The following is a 27,126-nucleotide window of genomic DNA, read 5'->3' as shown; positions in this document are numbered from 1 at the left end:
GTTGAACGGTTGTTGAGTTAATACCGTTCCAGGGAATGTTTGTCTGAATCTTAAGGATTCTCACCCTGATCCAATGACGCTCTCATTCAATTGAGTGTCCGGGTTAATTATGTATTGTGCCGACTGCTCCTCTTTCCCTCTGGGCAGTAGACTTACATCTGCTCTACACACACATACACAAACACACACTCTTTTTAAACATCCAATCAGCCAGGCCATTGAGAAGACAAATGTACTCATTTAGTCCTGCCGGTCTCCAGTGGCCAGTGGGAGAGCCGAGTCTTAATTCCGTGCACAAAGGCTGGTAACAGAGTCTGGAGTTTGTTCATATGGGACCAGAAGGGAGACTTGAGCTGGAATGTCTCGTGTGTATCTTGTTTGTGGGCATGCTAGTCACACACCCAAGTCTGTCTGTGAGGGCTTTTCAGTGTCTGATGGCATGTGTTAGGGTTAGAATTACGGTTAAGGGCTGTTCACACTAAGTTGGAAGTAAATGCATTACTAACTTTTAAGCCAGTTAATTTGAATGCTAATACATATCGCAGGTATGCCAGCTATTATATACCTCCTCAGTGGTGTCTGAGTTTTATGTTTGAATGGATTCATAAATGTCTGTTTGAATTATATTTGGAAATGTGGTGGCAATAGTTCTTCGGATTGTTTGTGCATTGGATTGTAATCATAAGTTAAATGTGAGTATCACAAATCCATTAACTTATTTTAAGAACATTTTTATAATAATAAAAAAAAAATTAAAAAAAATTGTTACATCACCAAACATTCATTTGAAAATATTGAATACAAAATATCTGTATATAAATGTGAATTTACATTTTACTTTTAATGTTATAATTTTTTTTTAAACAATGTCATTTAAATACTTAAGTGATTCAATTTAATAAACAATTGTATTTGGAGCTAAACTATGAATTTGGTATGTAACAATATTAAATATTATTTTAATTTAGATAATTTAATAATTTGAATAATTATTAAATTATTCTAATGATTTCATTTATTAAATCAATAGATTAATAAATGAAAAAGTATAAAAAATTATACATTTTAAATATATATATATATATATATAAAAAATTTTTTTTTTTTTTTTTTTTTTCATTTTTAAAGTAGATTTGTATTTTTATAATAATACAAAATATATATTAAATACAAAATCTTTATTAAGGAATACATTTTATAAATAGAAAAGATGCTTGAATATTTTCTGTGTATTTAATGTGTCTGTTTTTTTTTTTTTTTTTTGATTTCGACAAGAAGATTAGGTCTGGTGTTGAACAAAATGAAGTTGATATTGATACACCATAGAAAATTAATTCTAGCCGTAGTCTTGGCTGGATAATCTTCAGCTGGGAAACGGGCCCAGTGCGCTTGTAACAGCCGTCGTATTGTTTTGTTGCTTATCAGGCCGGGGTTCTCTTCTCTCAGCCCTCTGGCTGTCTCTCAGTGAAGTGATAAATCCTGGAGCTGGTAAAAACGGCTCCTCTTGTTGTCAGTAGTGGAGCGGAGGGAATGTGGAGGATACTCCGTCCGTCCCGCCGTAGGACAGGAGGTAGAGGAATGGGAATGCCTCTCTCTTCAGGTGAACGGTGGCAGGTGGGAGACGTTTATTTGGTTGTGCTCCAGTTGCCAAAAGTAGGAAATGTTGCTTTGTGGCGTTTCAAACCAAAGGGGGGAGTTGTCAAAAACGTTAAGCGTGAAGAAGGAGGTGTGCGAGCAAAGCGCGAGAGAGTAAACAAAAGAGAAAGAGTCAAGGAAAAGGTTTGAGCCTTTTTTTTCCCGATCTTTTCTGTCTTAATCTGCCCTCTCAATCATGGCGTTTAAAGACTCTGATCTCAGCGCGGCCCTCAAGAACGCCTTGTTTCTATATTTACCGACTACAGCGCTGCAGGGTGAGCGCGTGCATGTGTGTGTGTGCGATTCGCCGCGCGCTCTCTCGCTTTCGTCCTATAGGTGCGTGTGTCCCGGCGTCCGCGGGCGTTGACTGGGTCACCTCTCCATTAGGGCGTGTTGTCATGGTGATTAATGGCTGGTTCTATCATCTCTAATGCTGGTGGTAATGACGCGGGGTCCCGTGCCGCCCACAGTAATCGCGTGATGTATGAGCACAGCAGAACCCCGGAGCAGAGGTGAACACTACACACACTCGCACACATTCACACACAGCCACTGATGTTTACTCACAAAATTATAAGTAATGAACTGACTTGCGTGTCATAAGCGATACATTATACTTCATAATACACTTGGAATTAGTATTCCATTTAGAATTTAGATATGATTCAAACATATGTTTTCTCTTATTGATATACATTTTTTATTACAAATGATATCAGCATAATAATTTTAATACAATTCTGAATTAAAATATTAAAATGAATAAAAAAAAATATATATATATATATATAACCCTGATGATCATCTTCTCCAGTGTGATTTGACAATGATCCAAAGAGCGTCTTCTTGAGCTTCAGTGGATGCAAATATATTTAATCTTTTGTAGAAAAGAGATCACAAGTTTAGTGTCACCAATTTTGCTTTATTTTCACTAAACCGTAACATAAAAAAAGATTGGTAGCACTTCAGTTTAGGGTCCAATTCTCACTATTAAGTTGCTTATTTCATGGATATTACTTGGATATTGGCTGTTTATTAGTACTTATAAAGCACGTATTAATGCCTTATTCTGCATCCTGCATTCCTTATTCTTCCATATTCTACATCCCATAATCCTAATACCTAAATTGAACAACTAATTTACTATTTATAAGCAGTAATTAGTAGTTTATTAGTAGTTAATAGATAGTTAATAGTGAGAATTGGACCCTAAACTAAAGTGTGACCAAAATAGTAATAAAATAAAAAATATTTAATAATAAAATACGTTATTTTTAATAAATTTATTTATAATATTAATATTTTTAATTTGATTTATAACTATTTTCAAATTTCCTAAATTCTACAAATGTAAGTAAAATTAGAATTAATTAAAAAATGATTAATTCTTAATGGTAATAATTATAATTTTACTTGAATTATAAGATATTATTTGAGTTATAGATAATATTAGATCATATTAGAATTATATGCTTTTTTCCCCCCTAATTTCCTAAATTCATGGTGCCTGCAACGCCAATGTCATGGGTTTGATTCCTTAGAAATGCAACTGATAAAATGTATATCTAAAATGTTTTCACCTCACATGCACCTCTGTGTGTGTGTGTGTTTTGTTGGTAAATACATCTGGTTTAATATCACACTGTATGAAGTCTGTTGCTCGATATCGTCCCTGCAGCTCACACAGCTGGTGTATGAATTAAACACGCGACACTAATGAAAAGTTTAAGAGGATTGATTTGTCAGTGTGTTACGCTGATGTTTATGTATGTAAACTACATCCTTCAACCAGTGGTTGCCATGTCATCAATCTCGTGTCCCTTCTATCTGTTTCCCTCGCTCCATCCATCTTGTTTTTTTTCTAAAACGTGTGTCATAGTAGGGAAAAATAAGCATTAACAATGAACGTTTTTATACACACACATGCTTGTTCACCAATGCTTTAAATGCCACTTTAAGGGTGGAACAGGAAGTGATGAGTTATGTTCTGTATTAAATGACAGGAAATGCTCCTATTCTTTCGCATTTGCAGATTGTGATTGTTGGCTGTAAGTGACATCATCGCCGAGACATTTATAGGTCGTGTCACTGTTCTTTCTGTTCTAGAATGTCCCATTCTAATCAGGGATGTTCTATAGGTGACTTTTCCCAGAACAATAATATCCATTTATCTCACTGACATCATAATTGCTAGTTTGTGTCCATACTGATGTTATCTGCTCAATTGAAGGTGTGGTACTTTTGTTTAGAAGGATCCACAGATCAAGATTACAGGAAATCCTGGGTTTCTCACGGGCTTTACGCAAGATTCTGATTTACGCACGTGCACCCCGTTCGTGGTTGATAAATGTTCTTATCCTAATCGAATCAATTAATTCCAAGCAAATAAAACCAGAGGGAAGTTCTGCAAAAACCTCACCTCCAACTCATGCCAAACCATATTCTTTATCTGCAATCTAATACGCAAACCACGGCCGTTTTTAAGAAACAGACCTCATTCTGCACTTCACGTCGGTGTATTTTTCTTGAGGGACGTTTACCTTTCAGAAATATATATGTTTATAGACCAAAAGAAATCCCCCGTACTGCTTTTGAGTGTCCTGCACCGTAGTGTTTTTCCCCTCGTTTCTTTAACAGGCAGGATGAAGCCGATCAGTTGGAGCCGCAGGAAGGGAGGGATGGCAGAGGAGGGATCGAGTTACCTTTAAAAGCTCAGGGTTTGAAGACTGCGGCCAACAAGCTTTCACTCTCTCTGTGGGCAGGGGCAATTTTAAATGGCACGGCTCGGATGATCACTATGGCCTCTCGTGCTTAGCGGATCCACAGGCCTTAACCAGGTCCTCAGCTGTCATTTTAAAGCACGCAGATGCGTTTCCCTCTGTGCGTGTGTGCAACGCCACAAAGTCAAATATTGTAAATGGCACAAGACGACATCTGGAAAGACTTGGCACTCTCAGATCACCTGTGATTCAGAGTCAGGAGTGATATCTGTATAGAGCTGGAGATACCTATGTTTATATCATTGTGAAGAAATATGATTTTAGACAGTGTCTAGACTTGTCTATTTGTTATTTTAATACCTTGATGATATTATTACCCAAGCATCTTAATTTAGCATTCACTTCTTGTCTTTGCCATAAATCATAGGAACAGAAGGAAAGATTAACTGTTAAAGATTATTGCAAATCTTTAATCTGTCAGATTTCTTCCTTCTATAAACCACATTGAAAAAAATCCATCCTAATCTGCCATCTCCCGTACTGAAATATGACTATTAAAGTCAACATGATTTCAAAATTGATCCATTTACTCTCAAAATGCTCGTTCCCGAGCTTATTGTGCATAAATTATTGGTGCAGGTTATCCAGAAGAAACATGTTTGTCTTTATAATCATTTTTTTCGAAATGAACTACCCTTTAAAAGTGTGAAGTAAGATCTTTTTTTTTAACAATTAATACTTTTATTCAGGGAGGATGCATTAAATTGATCAAAAGTGACAGTAAAGACTTTTGTAATGTTACTGAAGATTTTTATTTCAATGAAACTTTCTATTCATTAAAGAATCCTGAAAAAATTCCACAAAAATATTGAGCAGCACAACCGTTTTCAATCATTTCTGAAGGATCATGTGACACTGAAGCCTGTGTATATTCAGCTTTGACATCACAGGAATAAATTACATTTTACAAAATATTAAAATAGAAAACAGTTTTTTACTGTATTTAGATCAAATGAGTGCAGCCTTGGTGAGAGATTTAACACACTTCTTTAAAAAACATAAAAATAATGTTACCGACCCTAAACTTTAGAACGGTAGTGTTTAACAACTCATCCTTAATCAACATTTCCTTCATGTTTAATATGCATGAGGAGTGTGATGTTGTTCCAATGAGCTTTTGTTGTAGGCTTGATAACATGTAACAAACAACAATTTGTAACGCGATTGTTTATTGTATATTTATCAATCATCATTTGTCAGATAATCTGGAGAAAGATGAGTAGGACCGGAGCATGTCTTCTTTTAATATTTTTAACTCTGGCCTTTATTTAGTATCTTTTAATTCCTTCAAATCACATTATTAGTGTAAATTATAACTCCGCCTTAGTGAAAAGAAGCGTCGGAGATGCTCGTTAATGTGGCGTGGTGAGCAGAATGGCCGTGACTCTGAAGGCACCGTGTAGCGTAGAGCCCCACTGAGTGAGAGGAATGTGAGGAGACAGGAAGATGTGCAGGAGCCCCGGCCCAGCCCTCATTAGCACTCACCACTACCTGTCACAACACGTTAGCCACAGCGTGCTAGCCACAGTATGTTAGCCCCTCCGTGACTTACGCACAGCAGGTTAGCTCCAAGCGTGTTAGCAACGGCACATTAGGTAGAGCATGTTAGCTCCGTGTGTTAGCTTTTAGCTGCTGCCTCTCAGGTCCCAGTGCGTTAGTGATACCGGCGCTTGAAGTATGTTAGCAAACTCTTATTTAAACGCATTTTCCGAAAAGGTTTTGTCTCAAGAATTTTAAGTAATAGCAGGTTTTATGTCAGAGCTCAAACCCTCATCTCCATGTTAACAGTATTTGTGCTACCACTGCACCAGGGCTTCAACACGAGAAACCTGTTTTTGAAGCTAAAGAATTTATTATTTTCAAACAAGTTTCCCAAGACTGCTTGCCTCCTATTGGATGGACTATAAAGATAGTCCCGCCCCAAACTCACGCCATTGTGAGTTGGGCTGGCGAGGATATTTAAGGGTGCTTTCACATTAGCACTTTTGGTGCACACCTGGGTTAGATTGACATCAGAGTTTGGTTTGTTTGGATGATGTGAACGCTGTTTTCCGTACTCGGGTGAGCACATGCGGAGTGAGTCCTCATAAAAAGGGTGGTCTGGAGTTCGGTTCGGCACTGCTGATATGAAGGCAGTCGTACTAAATTGCGCAAGTGAACCGCTATTGATGACCAGACCAGGCAATCGAAACCAAGTGTGAAAGCTCCCTAAAGAGACGGAGCCGCATTGTTTACACTTTTCGGGGAAGCCATGAAATGGCTTAAAGTTGTATTTGCATTGCAGACTGATTGCTATAAAAGGAGGGAAGGTGTGCGTCCAATCATTAGCTGTTTTTCCACCATCGGGCCACACCGTTCTCATTGCTTAACCGTTCCAATTTTCCAGCATTAACCATGTCACAAGGCAGGAGTGATAATGAAGTGGCTCAGAGATTATTACATTGAAATTTTGGATCTGTGGCTGAGGCAAGTCGTCGGATCTCAATGCCATAGAGAACCTGTGGTCAATCCTTGAAATGCGAGTGGGCAAACAGAAGTCTACGAATTGTGATCAACTCTGAGCACTAATAAGGGAAGAACGGATCGCCATCAGTCAGGGTTTGGTTATGTGAAGCTGAAATCCAGCATGCCAGAGTGAACTGCAGAGGTTTTGAAGAAGAAGAAGAAGGGTCAACACTGTAAATATCGACTCTTTGCATATATTGAATACACAATAAAAAAAATTGCCAATAAAAGCCTTTAAAACTTATGAAATGATTATCATTGTTTTTTTACTGAAGTAGCAAACTTTGTGAAACGCTAAATTTATGTCACTGCCAATACTTTTAGCCATGGCTATTAACAGGTGAAATGCTGTAAACTTCTGTCCATAAAAGTGTTGGAAATTATGTGAATGTGAATGTAGTTAAAGTGAACATAGTGCACATTGCGTTCCCAAAATGCATGATAAACTCACAGTGCAGAGATGAAGTTTTTTCTGTACATGTGTAAATGATCACAGTGTCGCTCTTTCCTCTGAAACATGCAGCGCAACTGTTTATATTCTTCTTCCTTTGTTATATTGCTATTTTCTATTCATTGTGCAGCCCCCTTTATTTATGTTAATGTTACATTTTATTGATTATTAGCTTTTCATCAACTCACAAACCCCCTGCTTTTTCTTCACCAACCGCTTTGGGAAACCCTGGTATACAGTATAATATACTTGAGACCCAGAAAGGATGGTATTTAAGGACAGACAATATGAGGACTTCCCTCATCAGCCACGCGCTGGTTTTCCTCTCCGAGTTGAGCGAGAGGTCACAGGTCACCAGACAACATCCTCCCTGTATTCAGCTCATAATTAACCTAAACATCTACAGCATCCGCTGTTTTCACACTGAATCCTCTTCACTGGGGTCGAAGGAAAAAATGGGAAAAAGGAAGCATAAAAGTGTTTGGGGCTGCACAGTGAGTCCAAGGATCGGTCAGCTCTTCCCACTGGAGATCCCCCCCCCCCCCCCTCCCTCCCTCCCTTGTATCCAAACAATCTAAAGCAGGCCTCAGGAGGAGGATGATGGGGCGTAACTGGTGAGGCAGTGAAGATGATTATCACCCCAGACACCTTATCCAGTCTGGATTAACTGTTATCACAGACTCAAACCACTTTCCCCTTCCCTGTGTTTGTTTAACAGCTCTAGCGGTCAAATATTTTTTTATGGTGCTATGTATATTTACTCGTATCTGCAGAGGTCGCATACATTGGCTGGTTGTGGTCTGAAAGTATGGGTTTTCAAAAACAAATAACAAGTACTTAACTTTTGAATAGTGCAGCAAGTGTGCTGGTAGTGTCTGAAAACGCATCCTTTGGCGTTTTATAATTAGTCTTAGTGTTGAATATGTATCTCTTGCTAAGTTAATAGACTGGAACTATTTCAGTGGCCTTCGATCTGTTTTTTTTTTTTTTTTTTTTTTTTTGTTTACGTCCAGGCTACCAGTTATCATTTTTCGAAATCGCTATAATGAAAGAAATGGGAAAAATACTTCCAGATACTACTGATTCTTAAATGAAGAATTTTGTGGAACTGATTGTTTTCCTGTTTATTACTGTTAAGCTGCTTTAAAGCAATCTACATATATAGAAAATTAAATTGCTGTATAGTATATAGCGCATATAAATAAACTGGATTTACAACCCCTTTGCAGTTACTGCTTTTTATTTATTTTTTAAAGAATTTTAAACCTAAAGTTAACGTCCAACAACAAATATTTTGCAAAATAAATATTTTAGTCACAATATTGTACTCTCTTTATTTTGTGCAACGTCTGTTTGTTGTTTGGATGTGCCTTTACGCAAAAAGGAAATACTTGCATGAATTTCAGACATTTTCAGGTAGGTATATAACTAAAATGTAATTGGGAAAAACATGCACATGCATTTGTTAAAGCACAAGCCACGCTACACAATGTGTTTATAAGAAGATGCAAAACGCTGTCGTGTTTTTAACAGCTTGAGTTGTACACTATTCCCACAGGGAATCAGAGGTGTCCCTCCACAATTTTTTTCCCATATGCGTATTGTTTATAGAAAAGCGTAAGCCTATCTCGCATCTATAAATTGACATCACTCAGATTTGACTAATCGATTATGGAATGTTGTCTAATATTTTCATTTTCAATAATTATCAATTGTTTTGTTTAATTGTTCAAAACATAAGAAATAGTATGTAATTTAAACCTGACAGTTGAACGCTATTGTCTGCTGTTGAAATGTAAGAATACATTCATTTTAATGTTCTTTAATAACATTCGAATGATGAAACCAGTGGGATTTATAAGCATAAGGTCTCAAAGTTGATGTTGTAATACAGTTTGTTTGCCACTAGAGGCACCAAACAGAATTGCTAAAATAAACGGTTTCTCCGTTTTTCCATTGGTTTAGTCAGTACTTTATAGGCCGCTTAAACTAACATTCTTTTTGGTGCCACAGAAATTGTACATTTGAATAGCTGCTAAAGTCTCATGTAGTGAAATATTTCTGTCTATTCTCGTTTAGGAGATGGAGAGGACTTTTCTCTTTTCGCCTCTGATGACCTGGAAGAACTTGGAGTATCTGATGCAGATCCACTCCCATTGGCCACTGCTAGTGACCTTCCTTCCCCTGGCCTATCAGGTGATGCGGCCTCCCCAGTCGCCCCCTCCCCCTTCCACCCGTCGTTCCACACTTCAATGTACCTGGCCGGGGATGGGGTCGAATCGGTGCCCCCAGACTTTGAGGTCCGCGAGTCGGCCGTCACCAGAGGAAACCTGGGTGTCTGGAGCCGGAGGAGACTGGAGGTGGGAGAACGTCTTGGACCCCACGAGGGAACTTCAAGACACAGCCCAGAAAATGCTACCCAGGCGTGGGAGGTAGGATCAAACAATGAATTCGAGATGTGTTCCTCTACAGTTGTCTGATTACAGCCTTTTTCAGATAAGAAAATCCTCACACGGTTGGAGTCGAAGCGTGCAGATAACATGGGCTCATGGGCTGCTGTTATGACTTTGGGTTTTACTGTCATCAGTAGCGAGGCAGTGTGATTAACCCTGGCCCGTATGTTTTATGGTGAAGCACCTCTACTCAGCTCTGTGATCTTACACTAACCCCAGTCAGCATTGCCGTAATCCCATTAGTCACAATTACTAGACAGGCTATTGGTCAATGTTATGCCAATTACATAATATAAATGTCCTTGAAAGTCTTTTTAATGCCACTTAAGTCTGAGAATATGTGCAGAAGATTTCACATGCTCATTCGTCACAGCAAACCAGGCTCGTGTGCCATTCTGGAGTGATTTGAGAAATTGCGGCTCAGTTCCAGGAATTGGATTGAGGAAGAAAACAGTTTTTTTACAAAAATTTGTAAAATGTTGTCATTTTTAACTAGAGGTTTGGTCTGACAATTGTCTGAATGCATTGCTTTGGTGTTTTTTAGTGCTCTGACCTCACTGATAGATTGGAGTGGTCAATTCTCCCTCGGTGATGTCATCACAGTGGGAGGAGTTAGACTTTCCAAACTCAATTAAAGCCCGAGGCTCATAAATCCTACTTTTCAGCCAGGTTAAAGACCGCCCCTCCTCGTGACTGCCCTGTCTGTCAGATATCAGTCAGTCTACTCTCCCAGTCGAAACCAGGTCACAAGACAAGGCCAGAGGTCGAGTGTGGTCTTAGTCAGGGTCATTTTAGGCTAATTTCGCCTGGCTGGAGAGGTCGCAGGAGGAGTATCAGGCTAATTGAACATTTAAATAGACTCGTCCTGCTCTGATAAAGAAACTAACCCTCATTCTTGAAGAACGACCGTTCAGTATTAAAGCAGAGGTTCGTGATATTGATATTATCTGGCTGTAAACACACCTTAAACCACTGCTTAAGCAGAGCTGCTTGCACACACTTTAGTGCCCTTTGAATTATAGGTGTTCAGCTTTTATGATATGTTTATTTATGATTAATTCTGGTCTGCTCCGGTCGGATTTTGGTCCTGTTTGTATGGCGATGATTTAAACGTTAATAATCAGTTCCAGGCTGTTTTTTTAGAGGCGTTTTTGTCAGGACATGGTATTATGGTTTAAGTTTGGTTGGCATATGTAATTATGGTTAACTTTGACTAAACGCTGTTGAAAGGTTCGAATTTGTTCTTGCGACTGTTCTCGTTGGAAAACAAAAATGGTTAAACTTGCATTTTAATCTTCTGACTTTTTTCACTTTGTAAGTTGTTTTTTCCCTCCTCAGCATGGCAGAAATCTTACATGTGCAAACATTAGGTTTTAATATGATTGAAAAGGCAGCTGTCTCCCAATGGTAGATTTACAGTCTCTTGAGCAAGCACTCTCTCTCTCTCTCTTTCCCGCTGTCTTTCTTTCTTTCTTGTTCATTCTCTATGGAAGGAAACGAAGGAGGAAAAAAAAAGGGTTTCATGAATTTTAATCTATCTGTAATTTATTGCATGCTTGAATAATATGTATTTAAGAAACCGAGAAGCCACATAGAGAGAGAGAGAGAGAGAGAGAGAGAGAGAGATGGGGGACGGATGACAGCGTGGCGCGGCAGTGCTGTATCACTATGTTTAATTAGCTGGCTGACAGCGGCCCATAACTCTCTCCATTAAGTAAATAAGTTGTAAAGAATTTATGATGAAGTGGCGCATTATTCAGAGGGGATATTCAATGATGACATGGACACATTAAATATGGTAAATGGCATTAAGCGTATCTCCCTGCCTTTCCCTCTCATTCTCCTCTGCACCCCCCCTCCCTCCCTCCATCGAGTGAGAAGCCGTCAATATGCCAATATGCAAGAGACTGTAAAAATAAAATTGATTTGGTAAATGCGAGTTAAGATAGATCTGTTTGCTTTCATCATCAGTTTTGCTGTGTGGAAGAGTGATGTCACCGGCGGGGGTACGATAAAGACCGAACCCATCTGGAGGCTTTGATGAAGTGCGTGTGTGCGTGTGTGTGAGGGAATAGACGCTCAAAGCACAAGTGCTATAATGTTTGTACACATCTGTATGAGCCTGATTGTGTGTCTTTGTCAGCCTGAAAATGTTGACAGGTGTTTGATTGTTAGTTTGTGTGAAGGTCTTTAATTCTGTGATTTTGTAATTGTGTAGAAGTGTTTGATTGTTGGTTAGTGTTGCACGAAAAATTGGAAGGTGCAGGTGTTTACGTGATTGTGTACGTTTTACTTTTGTTTGTGCGATCAAGTGCTTTTTTTTTGTGTGATTGTTTGCATGTATTTGTTTGATTGTGCAAAGGTGCTTGCTGGTGTGATTGCGTGCATATGTTTGTGTGATTGTTTTGTGTCTATATACAGCTGAAAATATGTCTGCGCATGTGAGTTTTTGTATGGAAATGTGTGTCTAGGACAACTTTTTATGTTTGCACAGCTGTGTGTGACATTGCGGATGATATGTGTGCATTGAAGTGATTTTTTGTGTGCAAATCGTACATATGGATCGTTTGTGTAGTTAGTGTATGTGCGTGTGTTTGTATTAGAAGGTCCATAACTGACTATGAGGGAGGTTTGTCACTGAAGAGGTCAGAAGCTCTCTGAACCACCATCATAAATTCAAACCTTTACTCCTTGTGTTATGTGTGTGTGAGTAATGAAAGCTGTTGAGTTATGAGTTGAGATGACTTCAGTAAATAAAAAACCACCTGCCTCACAAATAAACACACACACACACACACACACACAATGCACAAAAAGCCATTTTGCGTTGAGGTTTTGCAGCACTCTGGTTGTTTAGGACAGGTCACTGTATGTTGACCCTGCAAAGGTGTGTGTGACCTTATGTTGTGTTTGTGTGAATGAAAATAAGTGCGTGTGTGTGTGTGTGTGTGTGTGTGTGTGTGTGTGTGGCAGTGAGGGGGGTGTCCAGGAGCTTTTGTGCACCTTTTGAGTGCAAGGACATAGATGGAGGGGACGTAGGAGATTAGCCCCGTGTGTGTGTGTGTGTGTGTGTGTGTGTGTATGTGTGTGTGTGTACGTGGCTGGAGATTAAGAGTGTGTGTGAATAGGGGTGAGGGATTAGGCCTCCTCAGCATGCCTGTCCCCACACTCCTCCGTCTTTTCATCCCGCTATCCTGCTCTCCAACTTCTCTCTCTTTCTGTCTGTCTCTTTTGTGCTGGAACCTTCTCTTTCTCTCTCTCTGTCCCTTCTGTCTGTCACTCTCCCGCTCCCGTCCGCTCGATCTGTCAGTCTTTCTCAGAAATATTTATCCGCTCCTTGTCTTCCCTTATTCTTCCCCTCCGATATATATTCCTCCTCTCTTTTTCAGGGCCCGAAAGGAAGTTTAATCCCTGTCTCAGGGAAACTGACCTCACACACACAAGCCATTCAGATAGACTTCTAAAACTCATCTCATGTGTTTTTATGAAGCATTATGTTTTAAAGTATTCACTGAGAACGCTTCCACCGTTTCACCCGCTCATTCTCAGGAGGATAGAGAGAAGGTGTGAGAGAGAGAAAGAGGCTTCCTGTATTGGGACTCGACCGGCCTACAGTACACAATACTGGCACAGTTTCACTGCCGCTCTATTTAAAGACAACATGAAATCAACATAGACTTTATTTACTTACTGTGCACAAAACAGAAGTACACATTAATCTAAATAAAAAAAAGAAATGTTAGCTTCTGTAATCTTTCAACAAAGTGTAATCATTTTTTCCAGGCCACGTAAATGGGATAAATAGGAATATTAACTAATAATTTATTGACACCCTGACATTCAGTCAAATCCTGATGGATAATTAAAGGTGCAGTAAGCGATTTCTGAGAAACGGGCCGAGAGCCAAAACACACTTGTAGCCAATCAGCAGTAGGGGGCGTAAACACTCATTAGGTGGGAGGTGTGTGTTGCATAGCATGTTTGTGAATTTAGGGGTGGAGATATCAAGATAGGGTGTGATCCTTTTAGGAATCCTGTTTGTTTTTGGTGATTTCAAATATTTTTCAGAAATTGCTTAACGAACGATTAGCTAGTTCACCCAAAAATGAAAATTAGCCCATGATTTACTCACCCTGAAGCTATCCTAGGTGTACATGACATTCTTCTTTCAGACGAACACAATCAGAGTTATATTAAAAAATGTCCTGGCTCTTCCAAGCTTTATAATGGCAGTGAATGACTTTGGAAGTGCATCAAAGCGCATCTATTCATTATTAAAGTGCTCCACGCATCTCCGGGGGTTAATAAAGGCCTTCTGAAGTGAAGCGATGCGATTGTGTAAGAAGAATTTCCATATTTAAAACTTTATCGACTAAAATAACTAGCTTCCGGCAGACGGCCGTACGCATCGATTTACGCCAAAAGAGTAACACTTGAACTTGACGCACAACGCAATGACGCCTCTCGTGGCTCAAACAAACAGGACTGGGCAACCGTTTTCGTCATTACGTTGTGCGTCAAGTTCAAGGGTTACTCTTGGCGTAAATCGATGCGTACGGCTGCTAACTCCGATTGTATTCGTCTGAAAGAAGAATGTCATATACACCTAGGATGGCTTCAGGGTGAGTAAATCATGGGCTTATATTCATTTTGGGGTGAACTATCCCTTTAAATCCCACCCTTTACATTTTGGATGCTACTGTAAATGTTTTGAGTTTCATGTTGTCTTTAAGGTGTGTGTCCAAGTGTTTTTATTACTTTAAAATAATTTTGGTCAAAAGTGTACAAATTAAAACACACTGATGACTGATGTATATAAACAGATGGACTTCTATATCTATCTATCTATATATATATATCTCTAGCCTATATCTCTCTCTCTCTATATATATATATATCTATCTATATATATATCTATCTATATATATCTATCTATCTATATATATATCTCTAGCCTATCTCTCTCTCTCTCTCTCTCTCTCTATATATATATATATCTATCTATATATATCTATCTATCTATATATATATATATATATATATATATTTCGTCCTTGCTTTTGTGGATCTAAGGCTATGTTCAGACTCTTTTTTTAGGATTTACTTATAGGTGACCGTGTAGTAAGTCTCGAAATTAACCGTTCAAACAGCAACTTACAGTAGCATCTCAAACATTGTCTGTATGAATGTGCAACAGGAGTCAAACCTGTATCCTCTTACCAGTAACCATAGACAGTGACCAAAGTAATATAAAAGATGGCGACATCCATAAAACGGAACTTTTGACACAATACGTGACCAATCGAGCCGCGAGTTCATCTGTCAAATCTTCATTAACCGACAGCAGATTTTATATCTGGGTGGAGAGAGGAGCATTTGAGTTGCGTGTAGATCAAAAAACCGACAGGAGAAGCTCCTGTGGAGAACAGTGCCTGGATCTAAAGCCTTCAGATGACACACAGCTCATATCTCCGTCACTGTAAGTTACCAAAACCAAGCATTAAAACCAACACCACACGGTAGACACGACGTGATTGTGCGGCGAAGAGCAGCTCACTCACACTGCATGATGTGACCGACAACTATTTGTCCAGTTCGGTTTCTTTCACACTGCGCAAGTTTTCCAAGAATGCGGTTGTGTGAGTCCTGAAAATGTAGAGGTGTGAGTTTGGTTATAGAATGCGGTTCTCACTCCCGTAAATCCCTGGACTGTGTGTGAACGCAACCGTATTAAGGACTCAAATACAGAAATGACAACCGTATTCCGTAAGTGACGTGAGCGACAAAAACAATGAAAACTTTTACAGACGTTTTATGCAATTTTATCTCAGTGAAAAATGTTATCATCAGGGGAAACATTTTATCAACATCTGTTTTACTCCATAACAGCATGTGGAATTTCCACCACAAATGTGGAATATTTCTCATATTAACCACCAAAATGATTAAAAAAAAATTGTGATGGGTGCAGTTTCTGAGAAACTGAGATCTGCTAATATAAATCAACACAATTGGTGACTCTAATTTGTCACTAATATATTAGCTAAATATCCAAGAAACAAATATAAATCTAAATATGTCATTTTATTAATACATACTGTATGTATTATTAATGTACATAATAAATAAATAAATACTGTACATTTTTATTTAATTCATTATGCTATATTGTGTTATTTCATTACAGTTGATGTGTTTGTGATTAAAGAGTATGAGAAAGCAAAAAACAAAACATAAAGATTATGAAAATCAGCTGGCTTACAAGACAGCAATGTTTGCTTCTCGCTCTCTCTCTTTGAGTTTCTCAGCAGGGTGGGGAAGCCGGGGGTTAAATGCTTGTAGAGTTGGTATACAAATACTTTTATAACAAGGTTGTGTGTGTGTGTGTGTGTGTGTGTGTGTCACAGTGCCAGGTGAGGGGGGGGGGGGGTGTCTCTGAAGGTCGTGACCTCATTAGATGTGTAAGAATGGGGGTGTGTGTTTGGGTGTGGGGGGGTGTACCTGGTGAAAAGCTCTGTGGGAAGGAGAAGGTGGGGTTTCATTAAAATGAACCCACCTCTTCCTGTCTCTCACTCGCTCGCTTTACACAAAACAAGAATGGCGACCTGCTGCGGGCTCTCCAAAAGACAGTTTAATAAACTCACACACACACACACGCATAAGGAGACGCACATCTCTTCACACACTCATGAGGTTTCCATTAAAAATGTGGGAAACATGGCCAAGTGTATTTTGTTGTGGATCAATGAAACTTCACAATGCTGATATCAGCGAACTTCGCTTGAGGAAATCAAATTTAGTTGTTTTTACCCTTTGTTTAAAACCCAAGCCTTCAGCTTCGACCACAGAGTGGCTAACAACATGTTTATCCAAAAATTTGTTTTGATATCATACAGTGTTTTCACTGAAACTCTGTTGTACTCAGGATTTTCTTTCCCGTAATTATTTTCCCCTCATCGGGAACACCAAACCAACCGAAGCAAGCGAGCGTTAAAGCGACGTTCCAGACGTTTTCATTGGAAATTGTTTACATCACATTGTCAAGCTGTCAATCACTCCGCCTGATGTTTGCGTAAGGGTTAAGCGTAAAACGTGATCGCCAGTCATTTCTGGGGTAATTTACTAATTGACAAAAATAGTTCAAATTTAAGCAGATGTGTACCAGTGACCTGGAAGCCGTTCAGTTTTTCAACAGACGTGTTTGAGAAGTCTTGACAGCGTGTTTTGATATGCAGGGTCGCACTGGAAAGGACTCGTGCCTCTCAACGTCATGTTCGTATATATAGCGTGGCTGAAAGCTGATGGAGAAAGTGCCGTTAATATGAAGAAATTCGATTTTATTTCAAACATTCTTACTCTTTGCTAGATTGTATCAGCCCACACCCTGTCTCGCTCCCTGTTCTGTCTTTCTCTCTATAGTTGTGTCTCTGAATCTTTCTTTTTCTCTCTCTCACCATTTACTATTTACAACCCCAAATCAGAAAAAGTTGGGACACTGTACAAATTGTGAGTAAAAAAGGAATGGAATAATTTACAAATCTCATAAACTTATATTTTATTCACAATAGAATATAGATATAACAACAAATTTTTCTGGACGATAAATTGTCCAAGAAATCATTGCGATAAACGATAATATTGTCGTTCTGAGACCATTTTCATCTAATATAATGATAATGGCATAATAATGCAGGTACACCTTTTCAAAGATCTATAAATTTTTATTTCTAAAGAATATTAAACATTGACGGAACGGAAAACATTTTAAATATCCACAAAAAATGAACAAAACAATAAAAGCAATGGACTCTCAGTGTCTGTTAACAAAAAAATTCACTTGAATAAATACCAAAAACAATAAAATGGATGTACACATTTGCACTTCAAAAAATATTAAACATTAGGCTCAGACATAAATAGTGATACATTCCATAACAGTTAAAACTGCCAGTTAGGACCTTTGTAAACAACTAAAAAAAGCCTCAACGGGCCATATCACACCATTTTGCACTGACCTCCTGTTACTTTGTCGAACGCCCGAGTGATTGTGTACTGTCGGGAAGACGGGGGCGCACTTTATTGCGTGTATATTCTACGCACTGAAAATACTTGGTTAGGATTAGGGGTGAGGAGTGCGTGCGTATTATTTTTGCCGTATAAATGGCACGAGAAATAACATTCGTGGTATAGATACGCATTTTCACGAGATTGGGCTCGCTGTAGCGTTTGGCTTTGAAACCAATTCCATCTTTTTCTCTTTTTTTTTTCCTCCAACTCACAACTAGCATCTTCTCTCTCTCCCGGCAGTCGCCGCAAGCAGTCCCGCCGGCGCTTTCCCATACAAAGACCATGTGACTGACAAGCGCCACCCGCCGCCTCGCCACACAGAGACCATGCAACTGACAAGAGAGTTCACTCCTCATATACGCGAAGGAACCGAGAGTGGTCATCCAGTCTCTTTGGTAGAGAGAGAGAGAGACGAGGAAAACAAACAGGCATGCAAATGGAATTATCGCGGCCGGAAAAATTATCGAGCTCATTTTTTTTATCGTGCGATTAATTGATTTATTGACTATCGCGACAGGCCTATATAGATAACATATCAAATGTTGAAAGTGAGACATCTTGAAATGTCATGCCAAATATTGGCTCATTTTGGATTTCATGAGAGCTACACATTCCAAAAAAGTTGGGACAGGTAGCAATAAGAGGCCGGAAAAGTTAAATGTACATATAAGGAATAGCTGGAGGACCAATTTGCAACTTATTAGGTCAATTGGTAACATGATTGGGTATAAAAAGAGCCTCTCAGAGTGGCATTGTCTCTCAGAAGTCACTGCATCACATACAGGAATGCTACTGTAATGGAAATCACAACATGGGCTCAGGAATACTTCCAGAAAACATTGTCGGTGAACACAATCCACCGTGCCATTCGCCGTTGCCAGCTAAAACTCTATAGGTCAAAAAAGAAGCCATTTCTAAACAGGATCTAGAAGCGCAGGCGTTTTCTCTGGGCCAAGGCTCATTAAAAATGGACTGTGGCAAAGTGGAAAACTGTTCTGTGGTCAGACGAATCAAAATTTGAAGTTCTTTTTGGAAAACTGGGACGCCATGTCATCCAGACTAAAGAGGACAAGGGCAACCCAAGTTGTTATCAGCGCTCAGTTCAGAAGCCTGCATCTCTGATGGTATGGGGTTGCATGAGTGCGTGTGGCATGGGCAGCTTACACATCTGGAAAGGCACCATCAATGCTGAAAGGTATATCCAAGTTCTAGAACAACATATGCTCCCATCCAGACGTCGTCTCTTTCAGGGAAGACCTTGCATTTTCCAACATGACAATGCCAGAACATATACTGCATCAATTGACCTATGGCTAAGCCACGCCCCCTCCACTCACTCGGACAAACTGTCAACATTCGGTAACAGGCGCTAGCTGTCACAGTAGGAGACAATTGATGATTTTTGGAGACAGAAAGATTATATATCATCTCGAAGTCACCAAAGGGGCCTTAACTATGCATTGGAGGGTTATATTAATAATTTTATTGTTGAGAAGGTCGATAAGCCTCAGCTCCAGACAAAGATTTACAGTTCACAGTGTAAACGTTATAGTTTGGTGCTATTTCGCTTCAAACGCTGGCTTTATACGCGCCACCTATTCGCTTTGGACGCGCGAATGGATTCAAAATGTTCAAGCGTCAAACTAGACGCGATACGCGCGAATTTGACGCTCTATTCGCGTTTGGTGTGAACGCAGCATAATGAACAGGCTGCGATGTCAAGATTGGCGCGATCGAACAGTGGAAACATAAAAACATACTCCATTTTGTTCATACAGGACATCATTAAAACTGCAAAGTGTTTAGCCTACTTATATTTGTGTAAAACACAACATTGTGCTTTTGTCAAACTGTAAACTCTTGTCAAACTGTAACCTACAACTGTCACCCAACCAAAATCACACACACACACGCTGTTTAAAAGCAAAAATGACAAGAAAAAACATATAAAAACGAATGAAAACTGACTAATTGCAATGCATTTCAATGGACGTGAAAGCAGAGAATGTCCGAGTGTATTGGGTTAGCTATGCGCACTGTGATTGGCTCATCGCGTTTGGGGGCGTGGCTTAGCCATAGGTTAATTACAATATCATGGCTGCGTAGAAGAAGGATCCGGGTAATGAAATGTCCAGCCTGCAGTCCAGATCTTTCACCCATAGAAAACATTTGGTGCGTCATAAAGAGGAAGATGCAACAAAGAAGACCTAAGACAGTTGAGCAACTAGAAGCCTGTATTAGACAAGAATGGGACAACATTCCTATTCCTAAACTTGAGCAACTTGTCTCCTCAGTCCCCAGACGTTTGCAGACTGTTATAAAAAGAAGAGGGGATGCCACACAGTGGTAAACATGGCCTTGTCCCAACTTTTTTGAGATGTGTTGATGCCATGAAATTTAAAATCAACTTATTTTTCCCTTAAAATGATACATTTTCTCAGTTTAAACATTTGATATGTCATCTATGTTGTATTTTGAATAACATATTGAAATTTGAAACTTCCACATCATTGCATTCTGTTTTTATTCACAATTTGTGTCCCAACTTTTTCTGATTTGGGGTTGTACTATTATATATTATAAAGTAGACTCTATTGGTTATAACAAAGCTGTGAGGAATAAAAATATAGTCTAATTTAGTGTAAATCATACATAAAACCATTTTTACATAAATTGTCATATTCAATTCAGTGAAATTTAAGAATTTTAATCATGAAACATGAGTTGGGAAATTTAACACATTAGATCATGCTGAACAGACTGTACTTATGTGTCTTACAATATTTTTTTTCAATTTGTCAAATTAAATATGGTGTCTACACTGACTGACTAACTTTTTTTAAGCTTCATTAGTAGTTTTGAAACTAAATTACAGCTAGACATATTTGTAACCCTATCTACTCACACAGCTGTATCTTAATGTGACCGTGATGTCATTGCATGTGTGCATGTTTTCCATAAAACCGGAACATAAGCCTGGAAACTTCACAAGCTTTCTTTAGAAATATGTATGTGCTTGTTTTTATGTCATGGTGGGGACATTGACTTCTGTGACTGAATTAACAGAAATATATATTATATATATATAAGAAAATAAGAAAATGTATATATATTAATAATAATAAGAAATGTTCTTAAGCATCAGATCAGTATATCAGAATGATTTCTGAAGGATCATGTGACACTGAAGACTGGAGTAATGATGCTAAAAATTCAGCTTTACCATCACAGGAATAAATTACGTCTTAAAATATATTAAAATAGAAAACCGTTATTAAAATTGTTATAATATTTTACAATATTACTGTTTTTACTGTATTTTAGATTAAATAAATTGAGAGCATAAGAGACTTCTTTCAAAAACATAACTTTAAATAACTAAACTTTTGAACAGTGGTATAAAGCTTATTATATTTACTGCAAGCTCTAGCCATAACCATAATCCCTAAAAGAAAAACATTTAGCTTTTTTTTAATAACACATTATTATAATTACAATAACACATTATTTCATTCCCCAGAATGTTTTTGAGACACATTTTTATATTTTTTGTGCATAATTTGCATATAGTTCGGATCTGTAGTTCAATCTGTTCTTACTCTAGTTTGTCCTCTACCTGTTTAAACCAGTTCAGAAACCACACACACACACACACAACCAACAAACACACACGGATCATCTTTCTTTGGCTCTGTGCGAATTTCTGGTTTAATTTGCACACTGTTGTTTTAATATTATTATGATTTAAACAGTTTTCTCGGGCCATACTGTATCTCTCTGTCTGACTTCTTAATCTGTTCCTCTCTCCTGCTCTGTTTCTTCCTCTGTTAATAAAGCACCTGAATGAGAGGAAAGTGTGTGTTTAATTGTGTGTATTAAGGGAGTTGTGTATGTTGCTAAAGAGCTGTGTGTGTGTGTGTGTGTGTGAGGAGAGTTTGATTGAAGCTGACACAAGCTGTATTATCATGTGTTTCACGTTAGCCCGCTCTAAACTTCTGTGTGGGGTAGACAGTTCATACATGCCACTCAACCTTAACACACACACACACACTTACCTCCTCAACTAAGAATAGAGCTCAGCAAAACAGATAGAGTTACTCAAACCTGAGGAAGGTGGAGGAGCAGAGAGTGTTAGCCAGGACCAAAACAAGAAATTAAAGGAATCATTTCTTCATTTCACCTTCATGTTGTTGCAAAACCTTTGACTTTCTTGAACAACAAAGACATAAATAATGTACAGGTCATTTTTCCCCCCCATGCAGTTACAATGAATGTGAAGTTAAGCTTTCAGAAAGGATGCAAAACCACCATAAAAAAATGGTCCAAATGACTTGTATGACATTATTCCATGTTTTCCGAAAGCTTTGTCTGAAAACAGGCCAAAAAGTTGGTTATGTTCTGATAACTTTCTTGAGTAGTTGAGTCGGTGAGGTGAACAAATCAAAACGAACAAAGAACAAACACTTTAACAAAGACGAATTGATTTATTGAAATAATTCAGCTAAAAATAATAATTTGTTTATGAATTGGACATTGTGTGCCAAGGAGAGATTTTCATAGAATAATAAGAATTGATTGTATTATTATTATTATATATATTTTTTAAAATAACCCCAGTCCTCATGTGTTGTAACTCTATGGAAAACAGCGAAATAAATTAATTAATTACACATTCGTAACAAGATGGGTTGCGTAAATGACCATGAGACAGATAAGGGGAACATGGAAGAGAAAGTTAGACAGACGGACAGAGAGGAAACGGGACCAAGAAATAGAGAAGAAAGAGAGAGAGCGAGGGAGTAATCAGATTTTCCGGGTGGCAGCAGGTAGTCGGGGTAGGACTTTGTCCCTGGTCATCCTCTCGGATAACGGGTTAACGCGCACACACCCTCTCCAGTCCTTTTGGTTGGCTGTGTCAGCCCTGATCCATCAGGCAGGATTTTTCCTGGTCCGTGTGTCTGTAATGTTAGGACAGAGATCTGCTCTAATTGTTGTGGCTGGTCAAGACGAGTTACCATCTCGGGCCAACCACAGGAACAGCCTCTCCATCGGTTACCCCGGCAGATTATAACCCTGACATCCTGCCATCCACAACCTTCAAAACAAACCCCCTAGAGAGACGGGGAGAAAGAAAGAGAGAGTGAGATGTTTTTGTGTGTGAGAGTGAGAGAGAGAGAGACTTCCAGGGTTTCTTCTTAAATAGAGCGAGAACACATCCATCTTCCCTCGTCTTCAGATTGTCCGGACTCTCTTTTTCTCCTCCATGGCGGCGCCCTTCTTTCCTTCTTTTACTTTTCTTTATGACAGCCATTGTAACCTCTTTAGAGCGATGGGGGGAAGCCGCGCCATTGGCCGTCGCTCCTGAGCCCGGTTTGATTGACAGCGGGAGTCCGGCCAACTGCCACCCAGGACACCCAGCCATAAATCATCAGCTATGGAGCGCGCCCACTTCCTGAAGCGCTACCGCTGCCTGCAGGGGACAAAAAGCCCTTTGTGGGGGATTTTATTTGGGGAAGAAGGTTTAGGAGGTCTTAGGACAGTTTGCCAGGGCCAAACACACTGCCTGCCTCTCTGAAAAGTTGGAGCCAAAAGTTGAGAGAGACTGTGCTCATTGGCCACTCTTTGCTCCACTGACACTAGCAGGTCTTCCAGGTGCACCACACACGAACACACACACACACACACACACACACCCTACGTCTGCTGAGCCTCAGACCGACACACACATCAGTCATCCAATTAAAACACACAACACAAGCCCCAGACCCCTTTAGACCAAGAACAGAGAGAACTAAAGAACTGAAGAAAGTTCAATTGGACTGCTTTCTTTCATTTTAAGATTGGGGAAACAGGCATTTTTATTATGGAAAACAGGGTAGAATAAAAAATGTAGTACAGTATGTCAGTGTACCTTCACGACGCAAAGCTTCCTCTCCAGACCATTTGTGACCCGCTCTGCCATTTTGAGCCAGAATTGGGCCAGAATTGGGCCAGAATTGGGAACTACACTGGAATGTTGAGCCAGAACATTGGAGTTTTATGCCAAAAAAAAAAAAAAAAAATCTTGTAATGATATAATGTTTTTTTCTCCAAACTGCTAATGTCATTGAGATTTAAATACTAGGTTTCATACAGCCCTACTATTTGTTTGTTTGTTTGTTTATTTATTTATTTATATACAAATAAAAATAAAATTATATGATAATTAAGTTGTCAATAAAAAAAAAAATAAATATATATATATATATATATATATATATATCATTTGTATTATATATAAATATAAATATTTTATATATAAATAACACATTTTTCTTAAATATATACATGCATGTGTGTGTATTTATATATACAAAATCATTTTGCACAGTACACACACATACACTCACCTAAAGGATTATTAGGAACACCTGTTCAATTTCTCATTAATGCAATTATCTAATCAACCAATCACATGGCAGTTGCTTCAATGCATTTAGGGGTGTGGTCCTGGTCAAGACAATCTCCTGAACTCCAAACTGAATGTCAGAATGGGAAAGAAAGGTGATTTAAGCAATTTTGAGCGTGGCATGGTTGTTGGTGCCAGACGGGCCGGTCTGAGTATTTCACAATCTGCTCAGTTACTGGGATTTTCACGCACAACCATTTCTAGGGTTTACAAAGAATGGTGTGAAAAGGGAAAAACATCCAGTATGCGGCAGTCCTGTGGGCGAAAATGCCTTGTTGATGCTAGAGGTCAGAGGAGAATGGGCCGACTGATTCAAGCTGATAGAAGAGCAACTTTGACTGAAATAACCACTCGTTACAACCGAGGTATGCACCAAAGCATTTGTGAAGCCACAACACGCACAACCTTGAGGCGGATGGGCTACAACAGCAGAAGACCCCACCGGGTACCACTCATCTCCACTACAAATAGGAAAAAGAGGCTACAATTTGCACGAGCTCACCAAAATTGGACAGCTGAAGACTGGAAAAATGTTGCCTGGTCTGATGAGTCTCGATTTCTGTTGAGACATTCAGATGGTAGAGTCAGAATTTGGCGTAAACAGAATGAGAACATGGATCCACCATGCCTTGTTACCACTGTGCAGGCTGGTGGTGGTGGTGTAATGGTGTGGGGGATGTTTTCTTGGCACACTTTAGGCCCCTTAGTGCCAATTGGGCATCGTTTAAATGCCACGGCCTACCTGAGCATTGTTTCTGACCATGTCCATCCCTTTATGACCACCATGTACCCATCCTCTGATGGCTACTTCCAGCAGGATAATGCAACATGTCACATAGCTCGAATCATTTCAAATTGGTTTCTTAAACATGACAATGAGTTCACTGTACTAAAATGGCCCCCACAGTCACCAGATCTCAACCCAATAGAGCATCTTTGGGATGTGGTGGAACGGGAGCTTCGTGCCCTGGATGTGCATCCCACAAATCTCCATCAACTGCAAGATGCTATCCTATCAATATGAGCCAACATTTCTAAAGAATGCTTTCAGCACCTTGTTGAATCAATGCCACGTAGAATTAAGGCAGTTCTGAAGGCGAAAGGGGGTCAAACACAGTATTAGTATGGTGTTCCTAATAATCCTTTAGGTGAGTGTATATTATGTGAACACAAACTTTTATTTTGGATGCGATTAATCGCGATTAATCGTTTCACAGCCCTAATAAATATATATATATATATATATATTTCTGGTTTAGTCAAATTGCGATACTGAACATTAAACCAACCTCATTGATCTGCCTACTGCAGTACATGGATGCATGAGGGCTTGCGCTCTTAAGAAACATTGACAGAATATGACAGAGCTCGTGTCTTAAAGCAGACACTGGAATATATGATTCAATGAAACCTGTCCGAGAGTCGCTGTTCTCTCTGCCATTTCTGAATATTATTCTGATATTAAGCCTGGCTTTATTTGCGTAAAAAAATTTTTTTATGTGTTAATTAAAAGTAATTGCATGCATTAACGTTGACAGCCCTAATATATAAATATATTTTATATATATATATCCGAACAAAGCTTGTGTAAAGGATCGGCCAACTTCTGAATGGAGGCGGGGAGCTGCAGCAGCTCATTTGCATTTAAAGCGACACACAAAAACGGTCCGTTTTTGATCACACCCAAAAAGGGGCAAATTTGACAAGCTATAGTAAATGATCTGGGGGGTAGTTTGAGCTGGGGACACCATAGATTTATATTACATCTTGTGAAAAGATGTATGTGTCATAATATGTCACCTTTAAAAATTAGGTTAATACAACCTCAGATGAACAACAGCACATGACATATTATGCAGTGTCATTTTTTATTTAACAAAAACTAGGCCAAAATGGAGAAGCCATGTGTGACAAAGTACGTACACCATTACTGCTTCCATAGGAATTAAGAGGGTAAGTAGCAGTCCGGCGCTGATAATCAAATGCCTTTGATTAATTGATCATCAGCGAGTGTGATCAACTCTATAAAAGCAGAAGTTTTGGCAGTTTGCTGGTCTGGAGCATTCAGGTGTGTGTTAACACAATGCCAAGGAGGAAAGACATCAGCAATGATCTTAGAGAAGCAATTATTGCTGCCATCAATCTGGGAAGAGTAATATGGCCATTTTTCAAACAATTTATCAGTCCATCATTCTACAGTGGGAAAACATTCAAGACAGTTGCCAATGTTCCCAGGAGTGGACGTCCCAGTAAATTCACCCCAAGGTCAGACCCCAATGCTCCGAGAAACTGCAAAAAACCCAAGAACTACAGGCCTCAGATAACATGTTAAATATTAAAGTTCATGACAGTACAATTAGAAAAAGACTAAACAAGTATGGCATGAGAAAGCTTCTTCTCTATAAAAAAGAAATATGGCACGGCTTAGGTTTGCAAAGTTGCATCTGAATAAACCACAAGACTTCTGGAACAATGTCCTATGGACAGACTAGACCAAAGTGGAGATGTTTGGCCATAATGCACAGCGCCACGTTAGGTGAAAACTAAACACAGCATATCAGCACAAACCCCTCATACCAATTGTCAAGCACGGTGGTGGAGGGGGTGATGATTTCTGGCTTGTTTCGCAGCCACAGGACCTGGGCACCTTGCAGTCATTGAGTCGACCATGAACTTTGGTCCTGGTCCGTGTGACCATGAACTCTGTATACCAAAGTATTTTAGAGTCAAACGTGAAGCCATCTGTCCAACAGCAAAAGCTTGGCTGAAATTGGGTCATGCAACAGG

The 27,126-nt window shown here is 39.1% G+C and overlaps 1 protein-coding gene across 9 annotated transcripts in view; it reads left to right on the top strand.

Annotated features, from left to right (window-relative positions):
• mecom (MDS1 and EVI1 complex locus) overlaps positions 1-27,126 on the top strand; it is a 166,960-nt gene that overhangs the window by 54,245 nt on the left and 85,589 nt on the right. For all 9 annotated transcript variants that reach the window (XM_084419420.1, XM_084419418.1, XM_084419413.1 and 6 more), the window contains exon 2: positions 9,451-9,803. In XM_084419420.1, the coding sequence (XP_084275546.1) occupies positions 9,451-9,803 (353 nt within the window). The remainder of the gene's footprint in view (positions 1-9,450; positions 9,804-27,126) is intronic.

This window comes from Rutilus rutilus (genome assembly GCF_951802725.1).
Source record: "Rutilus rutilus genome assembly, chromosome: 9".
NCBI lineage: Eukaryota > Metazoa > Chordata > Actinopteri > Cypriniformes > Leuciscidae > Rutilus > Rutilus rutilus.
The sequence above is the reverse complement of the archived record's forward strand: the minus strand, read 5'-3'. Positions and strand labels throughout refer to the sequence as shown.